This window comes from Schistocerca serialis, chromosome 12 (assembly GCF_023864345.2).
Source record: "Schistocerca serialis cubense isolate TAMUIC-IGC-003099 chromosome 12, iqSchSeri2.2, whole genome shotgun sequence".
NCBI lineage: Eukaryota > Metazoa > Arthropoda > Insecta > Orthoptera > Acrididae > Schistocerca > Schistocerca serialis.
In genome coordinates, this window is record NC_064649.1 from 16,767,891 (window position 1) to 16,788,226 (window position 20,336).

Consider the following 20,336-nt stretch of genomic DNA (forward strand, 5'->3'; position numbering starts at 1 on the left):
AAGATGGTATGGGCATGTTAAGAGGCTGCATGGGCAGAGACTCCCCAAAATTATGGAAGAACTAAAGATGGATGGGAAAAGACCTAGAGGGCGCCCAAGATCACGGTGGAAAATGGGAGTGAGAATATATGTGGAAAGTAGAGGTGTGACCTGGCAGCAAGTGGAGGAAGAAAAGTGGTGGGAAGACCGAGCCAAATGGAGAGGACTCGTCAGCACCCAGACCCGGCAGTAGCTGGAACGGGAATCGGATACAGAGATGAACAATGTTTTGGTCCACATGTTTGATACGCTCGAAATAGGGGTTTCTGGCAGGGCGATGATGTCATTGGTCAAAGAAGACAGGTGGTATTTCAGTCTCCAGTAATCCCAAATGGAGATATACTCTTGCGCACTGTTCAAAAAATTGAGTCGAGTCACGACGAAGGACGCTGAGAATTAGGTAGGAAGTTAAAGTGTACTTACAGTGTCAGCTTTTCTGTTGCATGTTGCTGTTGGTACTGACTGATTAATTGAGAGGGTTTATGGGACCACATGGCAAGCAGACCTGTCCCACGATTCCAAAGTTACTTACCAAAGAGAGAGGGTCCGTTAAAAGTGGACAGACCCAGTCAGAGGAGTCAAACTATAAAACAAGGAAGTTAAAACATACATAATAAAAGGCATAAAAGGTTAAACCAAACCAAAAACTGGAGAAAGAAGAGGAGTGTTTTCCATGGGGGATTGGTCATGAGGTCCCAGACCGATAAAACATGAAGAGAGGCCCCAACCATAACCACCCTCCCCCTGCTCCAAGAGTAAAGCAAAACCTTATAACTGAAAATAAAAACCATCCATGAATCATCTGCTTATATTAAAACTAAGGAATCTGGAAGACTATACTTAGCAGAAGGGGCCAAAAGAATGAGACATTCCTCCAATATGTGGGATACCATCAGTCTGGCTCCACAACCACATTGTGGGGGTGGTTTGCTACACAGAAAGAAACAATGGTTGAGCCTGGTATAACCAACACGTAGATGACATAAAACAGTGGACTCCTTCCGAGAAGCAAGGAAAAGCTCTAAACTGCAGTAGTCGCCTTGATTGTGTGAAGTTTGTTACTGAGAGCAGCACAGCAGATGTCATTCCACTTTTGTGCAAAAAGGGATGTGACACAGATCCGCATAACCGCAGCTGGAGTCACGAAAGGAATGGCTTCTCTAGCCAAACAGTCATCCAGTTCATTCCCTGGGATACCCACATGACTTGGGACCCAGAGAAAGACAACTGAGCAGGCAGCATTGCCAAGGGAGGAAAGGTCACGGATAGCAAAGACCAAAGAATGATGAGAGTAGCATTTGTCGATTGCCTGGAGGCTGCTCATTGAGTTTATACATATTAAAACACTGTGAAAGGCGGTCTGAGTAACAAAATGGAGGGCGTTGGTAATGGCTAGTAGCTCTGCTGTGAACACACTACCTGATCCCAGCAATAAACGGTGTTTTAAGCCAGTAGAATACGTGAAAGTATATCCTGCTTTATGAATCATCTTAGAACAGCCAGTGCAGAAGATAGTAGCATCCTGGAAATCTGCAAGGATGGAATGTGCAAGATGCCGGAAGACCATAGGGATGACAGACCTTAGGACCCTAGAATAGGTCGGTCCTAATCCATGGTCTAGGCGCTATCCAAGGGGAGGGGGTATGAGAGGAAATACACAGGGTGCATTCCAGTGAGTGGAGATAGAGATTCTTACAAACGGAAGTAAGACGCTTACCAACCGGCAATCCCACCCATGGGGTGCAATCAGGAGGAAGATGCCCCTCGCTTGCAAAGAGGACAGGGTACACAGGATGATCAGGCAATCTGAAAATGGCAATTGCGTAAGAAACCAGGAGTTGGCTGCATCGTATTTGTAGAGGTGAATCTCCACATCTTCGAGGAGACCGTCAGCGGGACTAGTGCGAACGGCACCAATGGCCAAATACACCCCACAGTTGTGAACAGGATCAAGTATTTTCAAAGTGGAAGGCGCCACTAAGCCATAAACCTGACTTCCATAATTCAATCTGGACAAGCCAGAGCACAGTGAAGATGGAGAAGAGTGGCACGGTCTGCACCCCAAGATGTGTGGGCCAGGAAGTGGAGGGCATTAAGCTTCTGCATGCATGTAGTCTTCAGGTGGCAAATACGGGGCAGCCATGTCAGCTTTTTATCAAAAATATGACCCAAGAAATGTGACTGTGCTACAATTTGTGGGAGCTGGTTGCCTAAATAAAGTTCTGGATCAGGGTGTACTATGGGTTGACAACAAAAAATGCATCGAGGGAGAAAACTGGAAGCCATGGGAGACAGCCTACACGTGGGTCCATCGGACCACGCCTTGGCGCCGGCACTCAGCAGACGCTACTGAGTGGGATCTGCACCAGATGCAAATTCGTCGACATGCAATGTCGGGGTAACCAGGGGCACAACAGAGGTTACGAGCCCATTGATGGCTGCGAGGAAGAGTGTGACGCTTAATACAGAACCCTATAGGATACTGTTCTCCTGAATCCGAGGGGTGCTGAGTGAAGTGCAACTTGAGCCTGAAAGAGCTCTTGAGATGTTCTGCACGGACCAATGGATCAGTAGACAGAGTACCATGAAAATATGGGCCTGGATAGTTGACTGTCGCAGGTGGCCCAAAAAGCTACGGAGCTGGGACCAAATCTGTGATGAAGAGGCATACACCCACAGGGAGGAAACAAATCGCTCCCAGTATTCCTTTTTACTCCGCTTCATAAGGTAACGAGCCTTAGCTCGGAGACACTTAAAAGAGAGGAGGTTGGTCGGTGCAGCACCTCTCAGCGGTCCTGGACAGCGACATCCTGGTCCATCACGATAGTGGCCAATGATGAGGGGGACCTGTGGATAGGGGGACAGCAGTGCCAGCAGCATGAAGAATAGGGGCAGAGATGCACTGCACGACCCTATCAATGCAGTTCGAGAGAGGGGTGTCTAAGTGCACAGCAGACTTACATAAAGGCCAACTGGACCTGCGGAATGCCCAATGTGAGGGGCCTGTCTACCTGACGGCAGCAAGGGAATGATAGAATCACCAGAAGTGGTCACTGTCACAAAGATCATCATGGGGTGACCAATGCAGGGAAGCCACAAGAGCAGGGGAAGAGAGTGCGACATCAATAACAGTAACGGTGCCAAAGTGAGTAGGGGAATCATCACTGAAGAGAGTCTGTAATAAGTTGGCCAAGTAGAAGACTGCTACCCATTGAAGTGGCACTCCCCCACAGGGGCAGTGTGCACTGAAGTCCCCAAGGAGGAGGTACGGGGGTGAGAGTTGCTGTATTAAGGTACACAGTTCAACGTAAGGAAGTGACCTACCTGGAGGGAGGTAGACATTGTAAACGATGATTGTCAGAGTTGTCTGCACTCTAACCTCTATTGCTTCTAGGTTGGTGTAAAGGGAATCCAGTCACTAATGACATCAGCGTGAACCAAAGTGTAGACCCTACCAGACTATCGGCACAGTTCCGACAGAATGCCCAATAATCACGAAATGTTGGGAGTGGTCATAATGAAAGTGCATTTCTCTAAGAGCAAGACAGAATGAAGAGTAGGAGAAAACAAGGTGCAGTATTTCCAGAAGGTGACGATAACATCCATTGCAATTCCACTGGATTATCGTGTGGTGAGAGACCAGGTAAGACAAAGAAGCCAAGGGCAGGTCATGTCACTTGGTCGATGGTCGTCCCCAATGAGGATGGATGACATCCATAAAAACTGGATCTGATTTGGGACAAGGAGGAGGGAGCAAAGCCTCGTCTTTTGACTTGCGCTGCTGCTTCTTCTCCCTCGGAGAGAGGGAGGAGGTATTATCAGTAAGAAAATAGGCGACAGTGATGTCCGGATCAGACAGAGAGCGAGTGGCTTTGGGGTCCTCCGAGTACAGGTCTCTTGTCTGACCTGAGCATGCAAGCTTCCTATCCTGAGAATGCGAGGGAAGGATGTTCCGAGAAGGAGTCCCATCCCTAGCACTAACCACAGAAGAGGATGTCTTCCCTGGCTGATGGGGAGGAAGAGGAGTGATTCCTGGAGGGGAAGGGATGGGAGCCGCCGAGGGTGAGGAAAGGGAAGGGGATAGGATGGGGGAAAGGGGGAGGGGTGAGGAGGGCAAGACGTAACTGAGGCACAGGTAGAGGAGAGATTTACAGAGTGAAGTCTGTCAAACTTCTTCCGGCCCTCAAAGAAGCTGAGATGGTCAAGGACCTTTATTTCCTGAATTCTTTTTACCTTCATGTACACTGGACAGTCCAGTGAGCGGGGAGAATGGAGACCAGAGCAGTTAACACAGTTAGGCGATGGGGTGTATGGCTTCCCCACATGAAATGGACGGCCAGTCACCACAGATGGGAGTGGCATCACAGCACAAGAACATGTGGCCGAACTTGAGACAACGGAAGCAATGCAAGGGAGGTGGAATGTACAGTTTCACGTCACATCTGTACACTATTACCTTGACCTTCCCGGGCAGGGTATCCTCCCCTCAAATGCCAGGATGAATGTGCCAGTGTCCACACGACTGTCTTTAGGGCCTTTCTGGACACGTCAGACGAAATGAACGCCACGCCGTTCTAAATTAGCCCCAAGTTCATCATTGGACTGGAGGAGAAGGGCCCTAGGGAAAATTACACCCTGTGTCATATTGAGTGTTGAGTGACTTGTAATGAACAACAGTCGAGGGGATGTCTCCTAAACAGTCGCATGCACAGGGGAGGGGAGGGGGGAGCTGGCTGATTGGCAGAAGTTGTTTTTATAAGGAGAGAGCCATATCCCATCTTGTTTAACAACTCAACTTAACTGAACTTGTCCTAAATATGTCCCACAAAGAAAACGGGTTTGGTGGCTGTAAAAGTCTTCCTGTCGGTGCTGGTACAGGCCAGGGTCCGTGAAAAGAGTTTCGCCTCAAGCCGGCGGGTCTGGCCCTCCTTCCAGGGGGTAGCCGAGGAGGGTAAGGCCGGGAATGCAGAAAGAGGAACTGACACAGAAGAGAAAGAGAGACGGCCTCAGAAGAGTGACCAGAGAGTCTAACACATTTCATGTGCCAAACATTCACCCTGGTACCACCCATTCTGAACAGGCGCTCGCCTGTGAGCACCACCCAGCCACAGTAACGGCCGCCTGACAGGACAGTTGTTGCTGGGAGTTCTGATGCCCTGAAAAGTTGGGCAACCACACCTAGGCTTGCACAAGGCTTCCCAGCACAGGTGCCAGCAGTGTGATCCCTGTGGTATCAATGGGCTCAGTCAAATGGGTAAATAACAGTTCCATCACACAGAATGGCTACCAAGCTGGTGACCTAAGGGTGTGAAAGGGCTATGGTGGGGAGTGAGGGGAAGGGGGGAAGAGGAGGAGGAGGAGGAGGAGGAGGAGGAGGAGGGAGAGAAATCCACGCCAAAGACATTAGAGAGGGAGTTCTTCCCCATCTGGCTCACACTTCAGATTTCAAAATTCCAGATGGACGTCAAACCCCTGAGGGGGACCAAAAAAGAAAAGCCAAAGAGGAGGAGGAAAAGCACCCAACGATAACTGCAAGACGAAGTAAAGTTACGAGGATAGCCGGGCTGTCAAAGAAGAACACGAAGAAGAGGAAAGGAAAGCGCAAAGGAAAAGGAAGAAGGACAGGGAAGGAGTAGGAAGGTAAAGCAGCTCGAAAAAGAATAAAGGTTGCAACAGCTTGGGGACCCACGTGTGACACGCATGAGCCCACGAAACAGCTGTGGACCCCCTGGGGGGCTGTTGGTACTGGTCGGCACAACGTATAATGGGAAGTCAATGAGACGAATCACGAGTTAAATGTAGGTGGCCAATGAGAGTCTTGTTCATGATTTATTATGGTTTGTAAATAAAGTTACCTGGTATTTTGTTCTATTAGGTTAATTTAACCACATCATCTGAATTATAAACACTACTGGAGGTTAGACACACAAATAGTTGATATTAAAATAAGTAAGTAACATTAAAATTCATAATTAGCAAATCACTAAAATTATTTTGCAACTCTCCATATCAAAAATAAATGTAACCAATTCATATCTCCGTGTGAGAGAAGTCATTAGATTCGCCGATTCTCACTTGGTACCTACCACCCAAGTGATTATAATGAGCGTCAAGACATTGCCAATATCGACACGCAACGCAAAAGCTGCCAACACAATTAAGTGTAATTTAGTGAGACAAAAAGAGTGATAGAGAGGTGGGTTTCATTCCAGCACTTCTTTCTTGTTTGTTAAGTAATGCAATATTAATAAGTTATGCACATCACAGTTCATATTCCAATAAAGCTTTATCAGTTTTACTGAAGGCTAAGGTTCAGTTTCACATGTTATACCTACAAGGTTATCCACCAGATAGATTACCAATGTCTTCGTATATGTCGATTTAGAGCAGTGGATGTAAATCTCATACAAAGAACACATCTAAAGATGTATACCAGCTAAAATCACGTGACTGTCATAGAATAATGCTATTCTAAGAATCTTATGTACAAGTTGAAGTGATGTATGGACACAAAGTACCTTGAGTGAAGCAATAACAATATAAAACACCTCCCATGGACATATGTAGACATGTAAATTAATTGCACATTTCCTTGCAGTGCAGTCACACAGTTACACTTTACATATTCATATATCTCCCTATTCTGGGCTCTTTAGTATGTAGCACTAATAAAGACAGACAGAAAAAAAGTCCAAAAGCTGCACAATTTCCCATGGGTCCATTTGGTCAGTGATTTCATCACAAAGCTCAGCCAGTCCTAGTGAGACACACTAAAACTGGCATTATGCATCGCACTGAGGCATACTGTTACAAGTAGACATTGCAAATCCTTGTAAGCCTCTAGCAACTTAATACTTCCACATAAATAATACAGAATTATTGTAAAATTCAAATCATAATAATTGAATTTTATTTATGTTATATACATTCTGGGGGGCCATGGTACTTGGTCATGGAATGCGTCGAAACATAGTTTGCAGCTATGCCGATTAGGAAACTTATAATCAAAGAATTAACAAAAAATGAAAAAAAAGTATATAACACATCACACACAAAGAAATGTCTCAACTACTCCAGGAAGCTCTGGAACAGTAACTTATAGAGGTGTCTGTTACAAGGAAACCTTTCCTCTTGGATATGAATAGTTGTGGTTTAATAAATTAATTTTTTTCCTGTTCTGCTGGATGTATGTTGACAATGAACCTTTCTGAATAGTGCAGATCTTTCAGTACATGCTTAAGGAAATGTTAACACGTGTATTATATCATTTTTCCAATTGGTGTCCACTGAATGAATTTTGTTGTTTCTCCTGAATGGAGAAAATAAAATGCTTATTGACCATTACCCTTCCATCACTTCCGAAAGAAATAATTTTGAAAAAGGGGGTGAGGGCAAAAATACAGTGGTACACAATGCACACACAAAGGTAGCTTGTGTAATGTAAACACAAAAATCGAAGTAGAAGATGGCAACAGCATAATACTGGTCTCACATAAATCTTGGGTCTAGACAGTGATTAATCTGCAGTGTAGCCAGAGGTCTTGGCCAGCCTTAAAGTTGAACTATTTGGTTGAGAGATGGTGAAGCCACTGAAAGTGAATTAAAAGTTGTGGCGAGAGTTTGACCTATAGCACAGCCTCAGTCCTTGTTTAAAGCGTTATCAGATTTTCCACTGTTTGATTTCAATCCATGTATCATTTATAACAAGCAGATGCTTGTACACAAACTAATCCACGACATCCTACTTACAAAGTTTCACAAGCCAGCTTTAAATGAGGAATCTAAGAATATATTACAGCCCCCTATGTGTCACTGCTACAAGGGCTCAAGAAGTCAAGATCAGACTAATTACAGCAAGTGCGGAGGTGTATAAATAGGCATCCTTTGTGCACTACATATGCAAGTGGAACAGGAAACCTCCCTAATAAATGGTACAATCAGAACTACCATCAGCCATGCACTTCACAGAAGTTTGCACAGTACAAACATAAATGTTTCCTTATAGTCATTCGTCAATACCATATTCTGCAACATTTATACATAGAATTATGTATTATTTCACCCTCAGACTACCAGATCCAAAGTTATCACTAAATAGTACATCTCATCCTTCATTTCACACAGGTGCTTCTACCAATAATAAAACTAATATTAAACCACAACAAATATAAATAAGGGCCTAGTTTTGTATATCTTCCAGGTTTCCGTCTAAATCATCATAACTGGCCTGTCAACAACCCACAGTACTCACATTTTTTTCTGCTTCAACACTCTCAATGCTTTCTGCTTAACTGAATTTTTTGCTGGCCCTTCTCTCATTTTCTTCATCTGGTCTTTGTATTTCACTAGTTCCTGATCAAGTCGAGCTATTTTCTTTTCAACTGATTCCGCTCTGCTATCAACCTAGAACAATCGATGTAGGATACATTGCGGTAAAAAATTGTTCATGTAAACATATTTTTCGTCTGCTAACAAGGATTAATAAAACAGGTTAGTTTCATGAAACAAGGGGGTCATACAAGTTTTGCGTTTTTATATTTTATTACGGTAAAAGATGCATCTTTAATAAATACGTAATAAACAATAACGGCAACAATAACTTATAAAGTGAATAACTTACGCCAGCTATACAGTCAGTCAAATTTGGTGGGGGCTCTTTCGGTTTTCCTTTCCCGAACAACCTATTCATTTCTCTTTTTTTTTGTGTAACGACGAGCGATTACTGTTCTCCAAATAACAACAAAATCCCCCTACAAATGTCACAATTTCCAGCTCACAGTCATGCGAATTCAAAGTATTTAGTAACACAGATTTTAGCTCAAAGATGTTCTGTCAACTACATAGAAATACAAATGATAGAAAATTCGAGTTCTTTCGTACATTGTACCCATTACTTTTAGATAAATCCAGCTCCTGATGGTAGCGGAAGACTGACACATAGAAATCATTTAATAAATTTTTATTCGAAGACATCTGAACCAAATTAAGTAGCGCAAGAGAAAGAATGACGAGTTTGTATAAAACTTATATTGACGTTTTCATTAATCATAAAAATATTGAAAAGAAGACGATTTTGCTTTAAAGTATATTCCTTCGGGAATCATTGAGAAAAAATCGTATTTACAAGTTGTCGGAAATTTAATTCGGAAAACCAGAGATGAGCAGCTGTTACTACTGATATCTCTGACGAATGGTAAATACGTGAGTTTGTTTTGTGTTTTGCATATAGTGAGTGTGGGTGCTGGCACGTGAAACGAGAAATATGACAACTGCTATGAATGCGATGAAGAAAAAAGTAACACAAAATGATCTTAGAAGAATAATGAGTGAACAGAAGCAGAAGCTTCTACAGTCTGTAAAAAAAATTGATTCACCTCTTGCAAAATATCCTTTCTTATATGGTTATGTATAAGATGTATTTTTTAAAGGTCTTTTATACTGTTTCGGTAATATTACACTGCCGTGCCATCTGTTTAAGTTTAATATAGGCGTAACTGAGTAAACTCATGCCTCTCATTAAGTATGTTTCTTTTCGTTACTTAACTTGCCCGTACTCCTCACCCGAAGACCAAACAGTGTCGGGTACTTCAAACAGAAGTTCTATACTCATCCGTGGTTTTGTGCTGTACTGTTATTAGACAGTGTTGATTTCTTTTCAAATTCTGAGTTTTTATTTGCAGAGAAGCATTTTCACTTCAAATACGTTAACCGCAGGCACACAATATATTGCGAAGACATATGGAATGTACTCTTTAAGTGATGAGGGGGAATGTGGTTGGATATCCAACTCCTTGACCAGATTGCTTATATTCTTGTCTGCCCTGAGATACGCCCATGAGCTATATTTTGAGATACAGTCACCATGGCTGATGTAGCCTTTGAACACCTGATTACTACTATTTGGTTCAATAGCAATATTGTTTGCATGACTTAAGTTTACATTTCTCTTAACTGGTTAATATTTGTTGTCATTGTATATCCTGTATTATTTCTTTATCCTCATCATGTAATGACTGTGCTTCCTCAAATACATATTGGCAGAATGAAACAGAGCAATACTGAGTCAATGAGCACAAATCAAAGTCAGGAAGGAATTCAGGACGTCCAGGTTTGAATTTTCTGTTTGTCAAAATCGCACCAATGAGGTCCTCCTGACCAAGATTTCTACAGCACATTTCATAATTGTTATAGAGTTTGAGACTGTTCCATGCATGTGCATATTCATACTTTGTTAATTCAGCTATTGTACATACAACACTACATTGAAACTCCCTGGCAGATTGAAACTGTGTGTCAGACTGTGACTCAAGCACAGAATATTTGGGTAAAGTGTAGGTATATTGTACTTGGCCCTTCCTTTATGTGCTGCACATGATGAATGATGGGAAATGAAAATGATGAATTGTGAATCAGCTGTCAGTAGCCAATGTCAATCATTGAAGGCATTGATGCCTTTCAGTCAAACACAGTTATTGATTTCACTTGTTTTTGTTATGGAGAGCAGGAAGAAAACTAGATATGCTGGCAGGCTGACCTGTGATGAAGATCTAGGTCTAGGTTAGGTTAGAATGTGACAGTTTGTGTACAAGTTGGCAAATCCAACAAACCTCAACACAAATATGGTTGTTGTAGTAGATTGATATCTAGTATAGCCTGAGATATATGTTCTTCATTACAATAACCTACTTGTAGGTCTTACTTCCAGTTTTGCCAAAAATCATGACAGTATGGTTAATTTCTAATCGAATAGCTAACTCTATTTACAGACCATAGGAAATAATGAACAAGCATTCTGATTGGCTGCTACAAACCATTCATTGTGCAGTTACCAAGTGCAGCACACAACGGAAGATACAGATACCAACCATAACTACTAGTGCCACTTCACATTGTTATCAATCTAGATGGATTGGAACTTCACACAGTGAGCTTCACTCATTGCGGATCCATTCATTTCCACTTGTGATACCTGTAAGTCGTTTTAATTTGTTTGAAGTTACATAATATTAGTGTTCATAAACTTAGGGTTTGGGCTTTGCTGTGAAGCAGTAGTAAGCCTGTTTCATTATTCTCCTGGCTTCATATGGTGTGGATGCGCTTGAAACCCTTTATCAGTATGCGAGTGTCATCACCAAACATCACAGTTGTCTGAGAGTCCTATAGTGTCCCCAATAAATTGTTTATGAAGGCAAAGAATGGTAGTGTACCACGCACTAAACCCTTTGGAACTCCATATTTAATGTTGCAACAAGCTTCAGGCTTGCAGCTGATCGTCGTCTAATACATTCCACGATAGTTCAACTGGGCCCTTGCCAGTCTGACTGACAATCTTCGATGGCTCACCTGAAGATGATTAGCAGGTGCTCAGTCGAAATATTGTGGGAGGTATTAAATGATGACCAGCTGCAAGCCAAAAAGTTGTTTGTAAATTCAGTTTGCCAGGAAAATTTTAAAATTCACTCCATATTTTTTGTTTTCTTATTCCAAAATTCATGTAATTCATGTTGTGTAATTTGCTGATGTGACTCTCTGTGTTCAGTTGTTAAGATGTGTGACAAGCTAGGCTATGACTCCCTGGACTTGTGACATAGGGTTGAGAACTGTAGGTAAGGTGTGCACTACTCATCAGAAGCTACTACTCAGGCAGTTGACTGTGTTGGGTGCACACAAGGGTTTTTTGGATTAGGCAACTTTCCATCCAATCCAGAAAACAATACCAGTAGGAAACCCAGGAGTATCAATGTAAGATCGAAAGAAATTCTTCCCACAGGTGAGAGTTTTAAAATCCTAATGGTAAACTGCCTAAGCATTCACAGCAAAGTGCCAAGGCTTGAAGTGCTCATAAGAAGCAGTGAAGCTCACATAATACTACGTACAGAAAGCTTGTTGAAACTGGAAATTGATAGCGGTGAGTTTTTTGAGGAAAATTTGAGTGTCTATTGATCGAAGGGATAGGCAGATGGCAAGTGGAGGTGGCGTATTTGTCACAATAGATAAGAAACTTGAACCCACCGATTTAGAAATTGAAGTTGCATGTGAAACAGTTTGTGCAAGACTCAGTATCAGGGGTGGGCGTAAAATGATTACTGGATCCTTCTATCACCGACCAGACTCATCTCCTGATGTAATCGAAAACTTAAGAGAAAACCTCAGTTCACTTGTACGTAAGTTCCCCAATCATACTATAATCATTGATGGAGACGTTAATCATCCAACAATTAATTGGGAAAATTACAGTTTTGTTAGTGGTGTGTGTTATAAGACATCCTGTGAAACTCTGCTAAGTGCCTTCTCTGAAAACTATCTTGAACGGATACTTAGGAGCCCCACTCACGATGAAAACATATAGAATCTAATGGCAACAAATGGACCTGACCTCTTTGAGTATGACATGGTTGTGGCAACAATGATTACCAAAATACAAAGGGCAACTAAAACAAGCAGTAAACTTGATAAAAATTCAGTAGTTTCATATCTCAATGAGGAACTTGAAACTTGCAGCACAGCTCAGAAGCATGTAGAGGAACTCTGTATCAAGTTTGAAAGAATATTTTCTATGCACTGGATAGATATGTACACAGTAGAACAGTTCGTAATGGAAGGGAACCTCCATTGTATACAATCACTGTAAAGAAATTTCTAAAGAAACAGAGGTGTGAAATAAAGTGTAGGACTATACATAGAGAGATTCCGACTGAAACATGTTTGGCTGTCAAGAGAGAAATTTGACCGAGTGAGGTGGCGCAGTGGCTAGCACACTGGACTCGCGTTCGGGGGGGGGGGGGGGGGGCGGTTCAATCCCGCATCCGGCCATCCTGATTTAGGTTTTCCATGATTTCCCTAAATCGCTCTAGGCAAATGCCGTGATGGTTCCTTTGAAAGGGCACGGCCGACTTCCTTCCACGTCCTTCCCTAACCCGATGACCTCGCTGTCTGGTCTTCTCCCTGAAAAAACTCAAGAGAGCAATTTGTGAAGTCATCTAAGACTACCATAGCAGAATACTGTCAAGTGCTCTTTCACAGAACTCAAAGACATTCTGGTCGTGTGTAAAGGCTGTTAGTGGCACCAAATGAGACAGGAACTAAAATTAAGGGTAGAAAAGCTAAACCTGAAGTGCTTAACTCCATTTTCAAATGTTCCTTTACAAAGGAAAACCCAGGAGAATTACCCACATTTAATCATCGTACCATTGAAAAGATGGGTGAAATAAGTATTGGTGTCAGTGGTGTTGAGAATCAGCGGAAATCATTGAACTTGAACAAAGCTCCAGGTCCTGATGGAATCCCCGTCAGATTCTATAGGTCTACTGAATTTGTGACTGAGTTAGCCCCTGTTCTTACTGTAATCCATTGTAGATCCCTCAAACAAAAAACCTTGCTCAGTTCTTGGAAAAAGGCACAGGTCCCACTTGTCTACAAGAAGGGTAGTCAAAGTGATCTACGAGGCTACCGTCCAATATTCTTGACAGCAATTTGTTGTAGAATCCTAAAACATATTCAGAACTCAAACATAATGAGGTATCTTGAACAGAATGACCTTCTCAGTGCCAACCAGCATGGATTTAGAAAATGTCGATCCAGTGAAACCCAACTCGCACTTTTCTCACACGACATACTGAAGGCTTTGGATCAAGCCAAGGCAGATACAGTATTTCTTAATTTCTGAAAAGCATTTGACTCAGTATCGCACCTAAGATTATTGTCAAAAGTACAATCATTTGAGGTATCAAGTGAAATTTGTGGCTGGACTGAGGACATTTTGGTTGGGAGGACACAGCGTGTTATCTTGGATGGAGAGTCATCGTCAGATGTAGAAGTAACTTAAGGTGTGCCCCAGGGAAATGTGTTGGGACCCTTGCAGTTCATCTTGTATGTTAATGACCTCGCAGACAATTTTAATAGTAAAATCAGGCTTTTGTAGATGATGCAGTTCTTTATAATGAAGCAATACCTGAAAGAAGCTGCATAAATATTCAGTCAGGTCTTGATAAGATTTCAACGTGGTGCAGAGATCAGCAACTTGCTGTAAATGTTCAGAAACATAAAATTTTGCACTTAACAAAATGAAAAAAATGCAGTATCATATGACTATAATATCAATGAGCCACTGTTGACATTGGCCAACTCATACAAAAAATTGGGTGTAACACTTTGTAGATAGATAGATATTCAGTGATCACAGGCCCTGCAGACCATGTGCTACTTCCATAAACTGCCTCCATTCCTTCCTGTTTTTTGCCCAGTTCCTCCAGGTGTCTTCGATTCCCAGGGCTGCTGGTCCTTCACCAGGTCGTCCACCCAGCATTGCCTTGGTCGTCCAATGGAGTGTTTGGTTTCTCCACTAGTGCCATCTTTGCCTGTCTTCCATCTGGCATATGAGCTACATGGCCCACCATTGTATTCTTTTGCTTTTTACCTTTTTTAGGATAGTTGGTTGTCACATCAGAAGGTAGATTTCCTTATTTTTCCTCCTCCTCCATTCTCCGTTATCTAAAACTGGCCCCCATATCTTCCTCATTACTCTTCTTTCAAATATTAATAGTTTTTCCCTTTCTCGCTTAGTCATGCTCCATGTTTCTGAACCGTACATTACTGCTGGGCATATCACTGTGTTGTAGATTTCATTTTAGTGTTCACTGAGATTGATTTAGAGCAGAGCGTCTCTGAGGGAATGCATGCATATCATTCCCACTGCTATTCTTTCCTTGATGTCCATTTTTGTCTTGTTGTCCGTGGTAAACCAAGATCCCAAGTATTTGAACTGGTGTACTCTCTTGAACCTCTTGCCATCTACCTTAGGAAATTCTTCCTGCTCTCGTCTTCTTAATTGCGTGAACTCTGTTTTGTCTCGATTCACTTTGAACCCTACCTTTTGTTCTTAATTGTCCATTTTCTGGTACATTTCTTTCAACTCATGCTTTGATTCACTTAGTAGTACTATGTCATCTGCATGTGCGAGGCAGTTGAAGTTACGGTCCATCTCTACTCCAACCCACTCCTGTTGCCTACACTCTTTTATTACTTTCTCTAAGATGACATTTAACAGAACACATGAGAGAGCATCACCTTGTCTGAGGCCTGTCTAATCTCGAATGTTTCTGATGTGGCTCCTCGGAAATGTACTGCTGCCTTTGATCCTTTCATACAAACTTGCACCATTCTCACTCACTTCCCAGGGATTCTGAAGTCACGCATTGCATTGTATACACTATTCCTGTGGATGCTATCATATGCATGTTGAAAATCGACAAACAGGCTGTAGATATATCCTTATCATATTCCCAATGTTTTTCAAACAATTGTCTTAATGTGAAAATGTGATCTATTGTCGATCGGTTTGGTGGAAAGCCAGCTTGCTACTCCTGTATGTTGTTCTCTATGAATGGAATTTTGAATGCAATTTTCTGTGGATAATGATGGACAGCACCTTATATGTTACATTCAACAAGCTGATTCCTCTGTAGTTACCGCATTCCATTTTGCTTCCCTTCTTGTATTTTGGGCATATTATAGCCAATTTCCAATCTTCTGGCAGTTTCTTTCCTTGTCATTTATCAAGTTGCAGTTCTTATCTCTAATGAAAAAAGTTTGGCTCTGAAATCCGGATTTCCGATTTTTATGGTTTGGAATTGCCTTGAGTTCATGTTTTCTCTCTCTGCTTCCACTAGTTAGATAGACTGGTTAGATATATTCTCTTCTCTGCTCTTAGGATCCACTTTGTCTCCCTTCTGATGTTCCCTTTTCTGCTCATTCTCCCTAACATCTAGCCACTTCTCCCCCATCTTCTTCCCTTTTCTGTAGCCTACTGGCATGTCTTGTTGAACCATTTCCTCCTCTTTTATTATCTTCTTTCTTCCCAATAACACTTTGTAGGGATATGAAACAGAATGATCACATTGATTCAGTTGTGGGTGACGTAGGTGGTAAACTTCAGTTTATTGGTAGAATACTGGCAAAGTGCAATCAGTTTACGGAGGAGATTGTTTACAAATCATTCATGCAACCAGTTCTAGAATGTTGCTCCAGTGTATGGGACCTGTACAAAATAGAACTAACAGGGGATTTTGAACATATACAGAGAAGGGCAGCACAAACACAGAATCACAGATTTTTTTAATTGGTGGGAGGGTGTCACAGAGATACTGAAGGAACTGAACTGGAATACTCGGGAAGATAGACGTAAACTGACCCAAGAAAGTCTATTAACAAAATTTCAAGAATATGAAAATATGCTACAACCCCTACATATCGCTCACACAGGCATCGTGAGGATAAGATTAGAATAATTATTGCATGCACAGGGGCATTCAAACATTCTTTCTGCACTCCACACGTGAATGGAACAGGGCAAAGCCCTAATAACTGTTACAATTGAACGTACCCTCTGCCATTCACCACATGGCTGCTTTCAGAGTGTAGATGTAGATAAGACTCTACCCATGTAAGGAGGATATCTTAAACACCGTACCATTTTTGTTGCCCTTGTAGAATGTTGTTATCTCCATACAGTTATTGAAGTGCTCAGCAAGATCACAGAAAATGCTGACAGGGTAATTTTTGTTGTTAGGTTCTACCAGAACTCAGTTTGTGAGATCATTTATGTAAGGAGTCTGCTGTTTTTGATAATAAATATGTCATTCTCAACTCTCCTTCATCTATGATATTGTTACTTAGGGCACTCTGTGTAACATACATTTGTACGGCAGCTAAGGATCAGGTGAAGAATCTATTTGCTTGTATTTATAGAAACGAAGCTTGACCAAAACAAAAGCTAGTGCAGTCTGTCCAATGTACACACATTAAAGAGCATAATATTGGCAATTTGGTTGTACCACTATGTACCCTTAACTCGTAACTGTACGTATACCGATTCAGGTCATCTTACGTGCATCCTGTGTGATTCGGTGGTGCGCAGTGAGGCAGTGTGGACTGTGCACATCAACAGCAAGCAGCACCGTGAAAATGTTGCACAGGTTAAGAAGAAACGAGAAGCAGAGCGCGAGCGAGAGCGTATTGCGGAACTTGCCCGTGTGCAAGTCAAGAGGCGGCCACCCACACCACCACCACAGCCAGCTAAGAAGCTGAAAAGTGAGCAGTTTTGTTTTATATCCAAACTTCCAAAGCACTTACTAGACTAGAGTCATCATATAAGATTATGAGTGATATAGAAATTAATCACAGAACAAATTATATGCTTACGGAGGCGTAATTACTACATTGTTCATAACCTCTGAAAAGTTGGTCATATGCTCTGACATTAAGTATGTGCACTTTGTGGGATGCAGTTGTAATTTACTTATTATAAATTTCTGTTATAAATGTTACATTTTCAACTGTGTACCTCATATACATGCAATGTCTGCTGACTAACTTATGACGAGTCCATAGAAACAAACACCAAAACACTATGCCTAGCCAGATCATCCACACATGCACTAAAATTTACTGAACAGGTTGTGAATAATGACATAGGGTTGTAATGGGAAACATAGTTTATGATCAAATAGCTCGAATATTCTTGTAGGAAATGCACCAATTCTTACTTGGAACAACCCAATACAAGATCTATCAATATCCTATTACCCCACCAGCTGTAGAATAAAAAAATAGTGCAGTTCATAATTTGCATGGCTTAAAACACCAACATTCATAAGTATCCGATATGCATTAGTGCTGTCATGTGGTTTTTATAGCAATGTTCAGTCTTCCACACATGAACACATCTGTCGAAGTTATTTTGTGTACAGACTCTATCTAACTTATCAAAAATCAGAGCCCACAACATTCGTGACATTTAAAGTTCGCCAGTATAGTATGCACCATAGCATTACTATAAGTGTCTACACTCAGTGCAACACTCTGGAAACAAGAGTCTGAAACTCTTCTTTCAAAGTATTTCTGCTTTTAGTAATGACCCTATGACCCTCATACCTGTGTGTGTGTGGGTGGGTGGAGGATGGGGGGGGGGGGGGGAGACACAATTACATTCCCTCATTCCTAACCTCACTTACATTTCCTTGTATTCTCATTAGCTCACATATTTAAAAAGCATAAAATTGCTCAGTTGGTGTTCGTAAGTGTAAGCATTTTTTTCATTATTGTGATGTAATGAGTTTTTGAATCTGTGTAATGTACTATAACAGAAGTTTTATCTTGTTGATGTATGTGCAACAAGTGTGTCTCTTCCAGTCAGATACTACTAGTAAATTATTCTGCTGGCAGTTTCTTACATTCAGAGGCAGTGGGGTCAAATCTCTGTCTAACCACTTTGATGTAGGTTTTCTGGTTTTTTCTTGAACTGTCTCTGATAAACATCAAGAATGGTCCTTCACAAAATCCACAGTGAATACCCCACCAAACTCAAACTTTCCTTTTATTGCCTTCACTAATGTGACACACACAAGCGTTTACAGCTCCTCTGGCATCTTCTGAAAAATACAATTTGTGACATTTAAATGTTAATCTCCTACTTGAGCTAAACATTTCTCCCCACCGTAAAGCGTATGTAGGGTAATGTCAACTTTCCTGTGGTCATTTTGCTGCTTGTGACTGTCACAGTAACTTCAGAAGGAACAAGCTGTCACATTTCAGTGTAATCACCATCTCATGATACGGTACCTTCGGGGTCACTATGCTACTGAAAATCTTCAGGAAGCTCTGTGAGACCTGAGTTTCTCCCAGCACATACATTGTTCAAATAACTTACTGGAATGCAGCCAAGTGATGTCAACAACTGCTGATGTTTCGACAAGTGCACACCCAGTCATTTTCAAACATATGCGCACGCACGCACCCACGCACGCGCGTGCGCGCGCGCACACACACACACACACACACACACACACACACACACACACACAGTAAACACTAGTGCTATCTCACAACCAAAGATGACTGGCTTCACAGGTTGTCAATAGTGAAAATTAATAACCAATGGTGAGATAGCATTAACTCTGTCCCTCTGTTTTCGACAATTGAGAGAGCTGGATTCAACACACAGTTTAAACAAAATCCTCCATCTCTGTTTGTAAGGTTACTTGCTAATTTAATTTCAGCTGTTTCCTTAATAACACTATCCCAGCTGATGGAAGTGCATCCCAGAATCTGCATGTTGTTACAATTCATAGGATGACCACTACCAAGACAATGTACTGCAATAGCAGATTTCCTTGGCTGTTGTAAGCATGTGTGACGCTTATGCTCAGTACACTGGTCCTTCACGGTGCTGTTAGTCTGACCAATACATGACATGCCACAACCGCAAGAAAACGATAGAAACCAGCCTTAAGCAAACTGAGATTATCCTTTATGGAACCTAAAAAGATCTTAATCTTAGAAGGTAGTCTAAACACCCAAGCCTATGACCTTTTTGCCCTATGAAGGGAGCATTTTGAACAGGATTGGCTGTATTTTGTGGAAATATGTGAATTGTGTTTTTCAACTACTATCTAAGATTAAGGTCCTTTTAGGTTCCATGAAAGATGATGATCGTGGTTTGTGTAAGGTGGATTTGTGTTGTGTTCCTAGCAGTAGTGCCATCCATGTCACATATTGGTCAGACTATCAGAACTTTGAGCATAAGCAACACACAAGCTTAGAGTAGCTGAGCAATCAGCCATTGCAGAACTTGGTCTTGGCTCCAGTTATTTTATGGAATATAACAATACGAAGATTCTGACATGCACTTCCAGTTATAGAGATAGTGTTATTAAGGAAGCAGTCAAAAATTAAGTTAGCAACTAATCTTGTAAATAGAGATAACTTACTGTCAGTCATCTTTGATAATGTGATAGCACTAGCATTTACTGTGTGTGTGTGTTAATCTTTCCTGAATTACTCTGCAAACTGGGATTTTTAATTCCCTTGCACAGTGATTAGTTGCTGAAATTTTACCTTGCAAATTACAGGGCATGCACCTTTGGAAATATCAGTGATTGTTGACTATATCACCTGGCTGCATTCTTGAAAGTTACTTCTGGAAGCTCATTTGCTCACTTTAGATGACCTAATACAATAGAAATGTGCAGTTCTCATGATAATGACATAATGTGCTGCCCAAAAGGCTTGGGGAACTAAACTGCTCCTAAATAGCTGAGGTATCAGCAGTGATCAGTTGCATGAGGATGCAGAAGGCAGCGGAAACTATTGCATTGAAGGCACATAATTTGTATCCACAGGACATGTGGACTGTAATTGAAAAACAGTCAGAGAGATCACTAAAGAATGTGACACTATCAGATGAGAACTTCCATTCTGCATGAATATGCACACTGCGGTGCAACTTCATGACAGATTAA

General features: G+C 41.7%; 2 protein-coding genes across 2 annotated transcripts in view; one reads left to right on the forward strand and one right to left on the reverse strand.

Annotated features, from left to right (window-relative positions):
- LOC126428060 (charged multivesicular body protein 5) overlaps positions 1–8,847 on the reverse strand; it is a 39,342-nt gene extending 30,495 nt beyond the window's left edge. The window contains exons 1-2 of the mRNA XM_050089937.1: positions 8,660–8,847; positions 8,291–8,442 (exon numbers count right to left, since the gene is read on the reverse strand). Coding sequence (XP_049945894.1) covers positions 8,291–8,442; positions 8,660–8,728 — 221 coding nt within the window. The 5' untranslated portion in view covers positions 8,729–8,847. The remainder of the gene's footprint in view (positions 1–8,290; positions 8,443–8,659) is intronic.
- Positions 8,848–9,237: 390 nt separating this feature from the next.
- LOC126428058 (zinc finger protein 830) overlaps positions 9,238–20,336 on the forward strand; it is a 52,960-nt gene continuing 41,861 nt past the window's right edge. Inside the window, exons 1-2 of the mRNA XM_050089936.1 lie at positions 9,238–9,423; positions 16,901–17,127. Coding sequence (XP_049945893.1) covers positions 9,302–9,423; positions 16,901–17,127 — 349 coding nt within the window. The 5' untranslated portion in view covers positions 9,238–9,301. The remainder of the gene's footprint in view (positions 9,424–16,900; positions 17,128–20,336) is intronic.